This window comes from Perca flavescens, chromosome 22 (assembly GCF_004354835.1).
Source record: "Perca flavescens isolate YP-PL-M2 chromosome 22, PFLA_1.0, whole genome shotgun sequence".
Lineage (NCBI taxonomy): Eukaryota > Metazoa > Chordata > Actinopteri > Perciformes > Percidae > Perca > Perca flavescens.
In genome coordinates this window covers 25,578,434-25,588,120 of record NC_041352.1, presented here as the reverse complement: position 1 = coordinate 25,588,120, position 9,687 = coordinate 25,578,434, and the positions used below count along the sequence as shown (strand labels likewise).

At 42.5% G+C, this 9,687-nt stretch overlaps 1 protein-coding gene across 1 annotated transcript in view; it reads left to right on the top strand.

Annotated features, from left to right (window-relative positions):
- LOC114549626 (sodium channel protein type 4 subunit alpha B) overlaps positions 1-9,687 on the top strand; it is a 345,707-nt gene that overhangs the window by 111,604 nt on the left and 224,416 nt on the right. Inside the window, exon 7 of the mRNA XM_028570008.1 lies at positions 7,415-7,506. Coding sequence (XP_028425809.1) covers positions 7,415-7,506 — 92 coding nt within the window. The remainder of the gene's footprint in view (positions 1-7,414; positions 7,507-9,687) is intronic.

Below are 9,687 nucleotides of genomic sequence, written 5' to 3'. Positions count from 1 at the left end.
AAGCTGAACTCCAAGTCTTCCAGAAGACCTCTGTTCACCAGCAGCAGCAGCAGCAGCCATCTTCTTTGTTTTCAAGTAGCAACTCTGCTGTCATTATGTTAAGCCCCGCCCACCGACTTTATACACGATGTGATTGGCCTGACCAGAGTTTGGTTTTTCCAGCTCGCAAGTCAACGGAGAGTTGCTAGACTGACCCTGGCTGCAGATTACATTTGCTGCCGCTGGGATGCATCTAGATTTCTAGGCTACCTTCTCGTCTGTTCGAGAGTTCAAAACTAACTTCCTGAAATCAGCCTGAAGTCTCAACACATCAACTAATTTCAGTGTCTAAGATTAGATTAGGCTTTATTGATCCCAAATAGCAAATTTAAGTGCTACAGACGCAAATATATAACTCATACTGTAGCACACATACAGAATATACCAAAAAAAATAATAAATGGGTTAGAATACAAGAACTATTTAAAAAATATACACAGGAAAGAATGTGAAAACGTGTATTAATCTTACGACTCTTCTCCTTATAACCGTTGAACAGGACTCGTGTTGAAACGTCCGTATCGTCACCTTGACTGGCAATAACAAATGCACAGCCCTCTTTAAGTGATAGTGAGAAAAGCATTCTGGGAATTTGAGTCTTTGTAGCAGTTTCCGGGGAACGAGAGCACACAAAAAAAAGTAAACAACGACATGGTTTTCTTTTAAAATACTTTAAATATTCCACCTGCTCCTTCCTTCGTCTCCCATCTGTTTGTGCGTCACTCAGTCACACATACATGCACACACACGCACACGCACGCACACACACACACACACACACACACACACACACACACACACACACACACACACACACACACACACACACACACACACACACACACACAGGGTGGCTGTGTGTCCTTGAACTGCAGGCCGTCCTGCGGTCAGATGGATCTTTAGGAGGACAGGGACACATAAGTCACCTCTACACACACACACACACACACACACACACACACACACACACACATACATGTAGTCTGCCCCTGACACATCACCCCTCTGTGCCCGTGCTTTATTAAAACCAGAGTGACACATACACACACTCTTAATGTCTGATTGATGCCCTCCTCCCCTCCCACCGAGTCAGGATTCCCATGGAGACAGAGTCCAAGAGACACACACACACACACACACACACACACACACACACACACCCTGGTCCCGCCCCTATGTTCCTCATATTGCCGGTCTAACGACATGTTAATGGCTTGCCCATCACCAGACCGGCAGCGGCAGACTCTTCAGCCATTTGCACAGCATCGCATTAGAGGAGGTGGAATATTTCATATCTTTTATATCGCTCATCGCCGTGGTAACTTAAAAAAACATATGCATCATTAGCATGAATAAGTGAAGACCCTAATGCATTTGACATTCAATGCACATGAATCTGTTTAGTCAGTGATGGAACAAGTAGTATGTACACATTTCAGGTATTTGTACTTGATTCCTTCCATGCCAAAATACATTTCCTCAAAAAACGCTCCCATAGGTCTTTTTTTTTTTAAGCAGCAAAATACTACATATTTTTACCTTCATAGTGGTAGCACTCTCTATTGGCCGTAGTAGATATCACGTGAGCAAAGCAGGAAGTAATAGTGCGTTTACATCTGAACTCACCAAGGGGGGGGGGGTAAACTTCACTTCAGAACTCGAACCTCCTATGGCGCCATTTTGATTCTACAAAGCGATCACCTCCCGTTAGTCACTTTGACAGCGAATAACTTTACATCTGAAGCGTTCAAAGACTCTATTTGTCTGTTGTTTATTTCTAAAGAAACACAACAACGTATAAAAGGCTCCATTACCTTGTACCTCACGTTCTAGCTCCGTAAGAGACGTTTTTGTAAGAATAGGCTAGCGATTGTGTCACACAGTAGAGGAATTACCGTATAGTACAGGAGAAGCTCGCAGGCAGTTTGGACTTCCATTAGCTGTTTAGGTTTAACTACTAATGTTAACTAGCATGTTAGTGATCAGTAATTAGCCTGTGTCTATGTTATCTCCTTACATATACCTACACTCTCCGTCTCTGTAAGATTGGGAATGATTGAGATTTCTCTCGGCACAGCTACCAGAAGACTTCACACTTTCAGACACGTTGCTCACGTCACATCTACGTCTTCAAGCTCAGTTGGAGGCAGCTCAGTAACGCTCAGTGCTCACCGGCCTACATGTGCATACACACATACATATACGTATATACACATGCAAACATATGTACACATACATATACACATGCATACATACATACACATGCATACACATACACACTTCCAGCTACAGTATATTACTGGTGTCCATGTTTCATCTGTTAGTTAATTCAAACAGAATAATAACCCATCCAAACTAGACATAATATACAAGCCCAAGAACAATACAGTCAATACTATACACATACTTTTATGGGGCGACCCCCCCAATAATCAAAACTGGCCAGTGAAACCTCCCCAAATATCTTGAATGAAAAAAATAAACTGTTTAAAACACATCCCAATGTTTTGAATATTCAGAAAGTTATGAACAACACAGGAAAATTAATTAATTAATAATAATATTTACATAATTAGGGTTAGGGGTCGGGGGTATGGGTTAGGGGTTAGACATTTGCGCCATAACTTGATGCAGAAAGGGCCCATATTGTTGCAGTAAATATTCACCATTTAGAATATGTTAAATGATTAAACTAACAGACTCGCTAGATAGGTGGAGATCTTAACCCCCACCAATGTTGAACCCAAAGTTGTGCCCTTGACTCCTTCTTCTTCTGTATGTGCTCCATTTTAAACACGGAGCACATACAGTACAGATGAGAGAGAAACCGATGTAACTCATTACCTGACCTCTCGGGTGTGAAGTGTCTCTGCCGTCACTGGTTCTACCAGTGACTCTAAACGGCTGCACCCCCCCACTGTAATTCAATCAGCCTGCCAGTCAACGCCGGTGAAATATGAGCCGTAATGGAGGGCCGTTAACAGCTCGAGCTCAGATAACTCTATCTAACTGGTGGGGGCCCCAAAATGGCCACTGTCTCCTGGCGTCCTTCTGGCTCTCTGATTCGCTATAAAGGGCAGAGAAGTGGCACCTTTACAACCTGGCATTTATAAATGGTCTGTTGTTGGAAATATTTAGGGCTTTCTCTTTGGTTCAAGGTTGACTTTTAAAGGACAAATCCGGCACAAAATGAACCCAGGGGTTAATAGCACACGTCTACCGAGCTCGACCATTCTGTGGGATATGTTTTTATGCTAATTGAATGTGACCAGTTTTTGTGCAGACCGCTAATTAGCTTATAACGTCTTATAGCTTATATAGTCGTCGGGGCAGAGGCTAAAGTAAAAAATAAATCCCTATTACTTTCCCTCTAACAAGGCTCAAAATAGCACCACACTTCCACGGTAGCATAATGAGGGTACTTACATGTAAACCCAAGCATTGAGAACTTTGTAACTGTACGGACAGTTTATTAAAAAAGATAGTTTAGAAAGACAGTAGCGTTCACGTATACCACACGTGTCAAACTCGAGGCCCGCGGGCCAAATCCGGCCCCTTGCAGATTTAGATCCGGCCCGTATATCAATTTGGGTTCACAGTACATTTTGGCCCGCCTAGTTGTGCGCCAAACCAAAAACACAGGAAAGTGTCTTTTAAACTGCATTCAAAGCAGAATTTGGCAGATTTGTCGACTCTGAGACTCAGAAATTCCCCCAGAAGCAGAGAGAGAGTTTTCATATGCAGGTTGTTGATAAAAAAAAGTTTTTCCTGATTTGCTAAATTCTACGATGGCTAAGGAACTCTTTTGATGACTTTTGTAGGGCTTCATGTCAACAAAAATGTGACAAAAAACAGCAAATTTACAAAAAGGTGACAAAGGTGAGGAAGCCTAAATAAAAGTCGCAACAAAAACAACAAAAATTAGGAAAAAAGCTTCCAAAATGTTTAAAAAAAAGTGACATGCAGTAACAAAAGCACGTCACGTCAAACCCTACATGTCTGGCCCCTTGGTGGGATTCTCTTTTTCCAGTGTGGCCCTCTGGGAAAATGAGTTTGACCCCCCTGACATATATAGAGGGTGCCGGTTACTGGTAACATTGCGTTCGTCGTCACTGGTCACGTTCGATTAGCATGAAAACATATCCCAGAGAATGGTCAACTTGCTATGTACTGTAGCTCCTATGGCGCCATTTTGATGCTAACAAGCACTCACCTCCCGTTAGCATCCCATTGACTTCCATTCATTTTGGCGTCACTTTGACAGAGAATAACTTTACATCTAAAGTGTTTAAAGACTCTATTTTTCCATTGTTTATTTCTAAAGAAACACGACAATGTATAAATTATGTATGTGGGCGCAGAGAGCCTATTGTATGTGCTATTAACCCCTAGGTTCATTTTGTGTCAGATTTTTCCTATAATCAGGGTTAGGAATAGGGTTTTCTGATATTGGTACCTAGTTTTTATGTGCACATATTATACAATACAATAATACTAATCTCCAACACAGGATTAAAATAAGGATGTTTATAGAGAACAATCGGTAAAAATGCACTTTCCACAGCCAACAGCACACTGCTCTGTCAATGTTTTAAAACCTGATGATTAGATGCTCTAACTCAAGTGTCAAACTCGAGGCCCGCGGGCCTAAATCCGTCCCCTTTGCAGATTTTGATCCGGCCTGTGTATCAATTAAAGGTGCTGTAGGTAGGATTGTGAAGATCCAGGACTTAGCGAAAAAATGTGAACATCAACAACTTTTCAGTCCCCCCCCTTTCTGCTAAAGCCCAAAACTGTCTCCTAAGCCCCTCCCCCCACAAGGGAGAATGAATGCGTGTGCATGAGCAGTGATTGACACGCAGTTAGACACCCACCCTAGCCCTGATTGGTGCATCTGAACAGGGAGCTGTGGATTTTTGTAAATCACACTACAGGCTATACTGAGATACCTGCTTCATGTAGTTCTACTGGAACATAGGGTCAGTCAGCAAATATGACAGAAAGTTAGTTTTATTAGTCTTACCTACTGCATATTTAAGGTTCACAATAGTTTTTGTCGGGTCAACGCTTTTTGGCGTTTTTTTTTTGGTGCTTGTTTCAATGTTTTTGCCACCTTTCCGACGTTTTTTTTGGCACTTGTTTCAATTTATTTTCCAATTTATTGAACGTTTTTTTCAATATTTTCTTCCTGATTTTTTGGTCACTTTTCCCAGCCTTTGTTGCGCTTTTTTTTGGGACTTTTTTGCTGACATTTTTGGGGGCTTTATGTCGACCAAACTGTAAGAGAGCAGACTATATGAGACATGCAATAATACAGTCAAAGGTATTTGAATTTTTGGATGAAATAAAAGCATGTCAATAATCTAAACATGTCTGGCCCTTGATGTGATTCTTATTTTCCAGTGTGGCCCTTTAGTAAAGTTACTTTTTATATATTTTTTTTAAATCACCACAGTATTTTCAGACCTTGTTATGTCTTTCTTCCTCTGTTGTATGTTGACTACCGCCACACTGCCCCCTACAGGCTGTTAACAGAGTTTATCAAAGTAGGGAACCTGCAGGCGCTGCGAACCTTTAGAGTGCTGAGAGCCCTGAAAACTATCTCAGTCATCCCAGGTAAGGCCTCACCACCACCAGGGGGCAACAAGGGACAGAAACCCCCACCCCCCCATCCCAAACACTCGTCATCGTTAACGTCGTCGTGAACATCCTCTCTTGTTTGTCCCATGTCTGCCGTGTCCCGCCCACTTCCCATTCGCCGCCCAATCAGGAGTCACTTGTGTAATCACCTGATCTGAACTGACGACACAGTGAAGAAGGAAAAGTCACAGAAAAGCTGAACACACGATGCACAAACTGGAGATTTTAGATTTGACGCACACAGTTAAAGGGATACGCCACCGTTTGTTGAAATAGGGCTTATCACGGTCTACCCTGGCTGTAGGTAGGTGGGCCAACTCATTTATTGTCTCAGTGCAAGTAATTAGGTTGTTTTTTTTGTTGGCTCACTTTTACTCACAACATGCTAACCGGCAACATAGGATTCCATTCACTACGCTAAGCTAACTAGCAGCGGCGCTGCCGGTGTTGCACGGGACTAAAACGAAGCATGCACAAAAAATGCGTGTGCCCACCTATCTACAGCTAGAGGAGACCCCACCTATCTACAGCTATGGGAGACCCCACCTATCTACAGCTAGAGGAGACCCCACCTATCTACAGCTAGGGGAGACCCCACCTATCTACAGCTAGAGGAGACCCCACCTATCTACAGCTAGAGGAGACCCACCTATCTACAGCTAGAGGAGACCCCACCTATCTAGGGGAGACCCCACCTATCTACAGCTAGAGGAGATCCCACCTATCTACAGCTAGGGGAGACCCCACCTATCTACAGCTAGAGGAGACCCCACCTATCTACAGCTAGAGGAGACCCACCTATCTACAGCTAGAGGAGACCCCACCTATCTACAGCTAGAGGAGATCCCACCTATCTACAGCTAGGGGAGACCCCACCTATCTACAGCTAGGGGAGACCCCACCTATCTACACAGGGGAGACCCCACCTATCTACAGCTAGAAGAGACCCCACCTATCTACAGCTAGAGGGGACCCCACCTATCTACAGCTAGAGGTGACCCCACCTATCTACAGCTAGAGGAGACCCCACCTTTCTACAACTAGAGGAGACCCCACCTATCTACAGCTAGAGGAGACCCCACCTATCTACAGCTAGGGGAGACCCCACCTATCTACAGTTAGAGGAGACCCCACCTACCTACAGCTAGAGGAGACCCCACCTATCTATAGCTAGAGGAGACCCCACCTGTCTACAGCTAGAGGAGACCCCACCTATCTATAGCTAGAGGAGACCCCACCTATCTATAGCTAGAGGAGACCCCACCTATCTACAGCTAGAGGAGACCCCACCTATCTACAGCTAGGGGAGACCCCACCTATCTACAGCTAGAGGAGACCCCACCTATCTACAGCTAGGGGAGACCCCACCTATCTACAGCTAGGGGAGACCCCACCTATCTACAGCTAGGGGAGACCCCACCTATCTACAGCTAGAGGAGACCCCACCTATCTACAGCTAGGGGAGACCCCACCTATCTACAGCTAGGGGAGACCCCACCTATCCACCTGTCTTCTTCAGAATCAGAAATCTTCAGTTTATGTCCGTTTGAGCAACTTTTGACCACCTGACTTTCCCGTCTTAGAAGTCAATGTCTCTGTCTCTGTCTCTACTGTATCTCTCGCTCTCTCTTTGTATTCTGTCCCTCTGTGTCGGCTCGTTGTTGCTCAGTGTGGTCATACCCTTCTGTGTGTGTGTGTGTCTGTTCTTGTGCTTCTGTCTCCCGGCTTGTTGCAGATATGTCACTGAGTTTGTGGACCTGGGTAATGTGTCAGCCTTAAGGACGTTCAGGGTGCTGCGAGCGCTCAAAACCATCTCTGTCATCCCAGGTGAGGAAGCGAGACGCCAGGGGAGTGAATAGCGAAACGCATCCCCCGAGCCTGCTGGGAGAACTGAAATCAGTGGCTGTGTTTGAAATCTCATCCTGCATACTACCTACGGAATAAATCAGCTCTCTGACGTACTCTTTTGATAAAGGGCATGTAGGCAGTATGCAGAAAGAGGCGCTGAAATCTTCCTTTATAGTTGATTGTGAGCGAACATCAGAGGCTTAGCAGACAGCGACAGAACAACGCTTGATGGTGAGCCATGAGTCTAAATGGCTTCTAATGCCTAATAAAGGGCTCCCTTTTTAATTTAAATTAAAGCTAAATTTAAACTATAACTGAGTTTGTGTAAACGATGATAAAAGTTAGCAGTAATTGAAAATATAGAGCGGTTAAACCGCAAACAAATCGGACATAATCAAAGTTTTAACAGCATCAAAAAACATAAATGAGGATCCTTTATGATCCTTTATTATATCCAACTTAATCCTTGATTCAAATACTAAGTAAATAAGTTAGTAAAATATATTTATGAAGCGCTTTTCACTGATAACCTGTTTGCAACGTGCTTTAAAACTACGTAAAAAAACATAGATAATGCATATTAAAAATATGATATACAATAAACTTACCAGGCTTACCTGGTAAGTTTGTAAGTTTACCAGGTTTGTGTAAGACTTACTCTACCTCCATTAGATCTGACAGAAAGTCATTCAGTGACAAAGCTTAAACCTAAATCTTATATTGTTAGGGACAATCCTGCTTACATAATAATACATAAAGTGCAGAGAGGTCTTTATCTGAGTCCACAGACACATCAGATTAGTATATTTAAGGTATTATATCAGTACTTTTACTCCAGTAAAGGATCAAAACACTTCTTGAATCTGCCGGAGACAGTTCTAACAGTAGGAACCCTGCTAAAGCTAATGCTAATGTCGCCTGAATTATTATCAGCTAGTTTCTAAAAAATAGCAAGAAAAGGCAAAAGGTTTATGTAGCAATAGCATGTGTAAATCTATTTCTTTAGCTCATGTATTAAAATACCTGACAATTTTCATTCCCATTTATATCATACATTTTAACTTATAAGATAGGCAAGGCAGCTTTATTTGTATAGCATATTTCAGCAACAGGGCAATTCAAAGTGCTTTACATAAAACATTTAAGAGCAGTTAGAAAACAATAAAATATAAAATCAGATAAAATGCTAGTGCGGGACAATGAATAAGCCGTTGCTCTATACACGTAATACACCCACAATCCTTGCCATTCCCAGAATGGGCCAGTCCCACCGATCTTACTTTTTAATTCTCTTTATATGCTTATATAGTCAGTCCCTCCAGAAATACACGATCATGCAATCGCATAATTCAACGCATAATCAGCCAAAGTCTGCATATTTATGCGGGGGCTGCATGTTTTGAAATATGCCGCATTTTCACCGCATAAATTGTTGATTTCCGTGCAAAATATGCGGGGCTTGCATGATTTCATAATCCCCGCATTTTCGTTGCAAAAACGTCCCATAAAATATCTTAGCAGTAAGTTGGGTTATGCCATGGGAACGTTATGAAGTGACGTAATTACACGACGTGAACATCATCACAAAGCTAAGTGTTGGGGGGGAGGGAAATCACTTTTTTTCTCTTTTTCATCAAACTGCAGTTTTTACAAGTTCCCTCAATTTCATCGCACAAAATTGCATAAATTTCATATAGCATATTCCATTGCATTTTTTTAAGAAAACGTGTCGCATAATCTAGGATTTTTGCCCACAACAATTACAAAAAAAACCTCATTTTTCTGGAAGGACTGTGTAGATTGTCATACAATTTTCAAGTTTCAACAATGCAACTTCAGTATAAGAAATTAACTATTATTTAAAGAAAGACAACATCAAAAAGAAGTCTTCAGCGTTCATTTAAAAGAACTGCAGTTTTCTGGGAGTTCGTTCCAGATATGTGGAGCGTAAAAAACGAACGCTGCTTCTCCCTGTTTAGTTCTGACTCTAAGACAAATATTAATTCAAGATGTGGATCTAAATCACTCTAAGTCGCTGGCTAGCCCTCTGTATGTTTCCACTGTGCACGTTAGCATGCAGCGCTAACGGCGTTATCTTTATTCCACTAGCGTGGCCGTTTGTAGTCTGATACATGTCATAACTTTAACACAGTGGTAGCA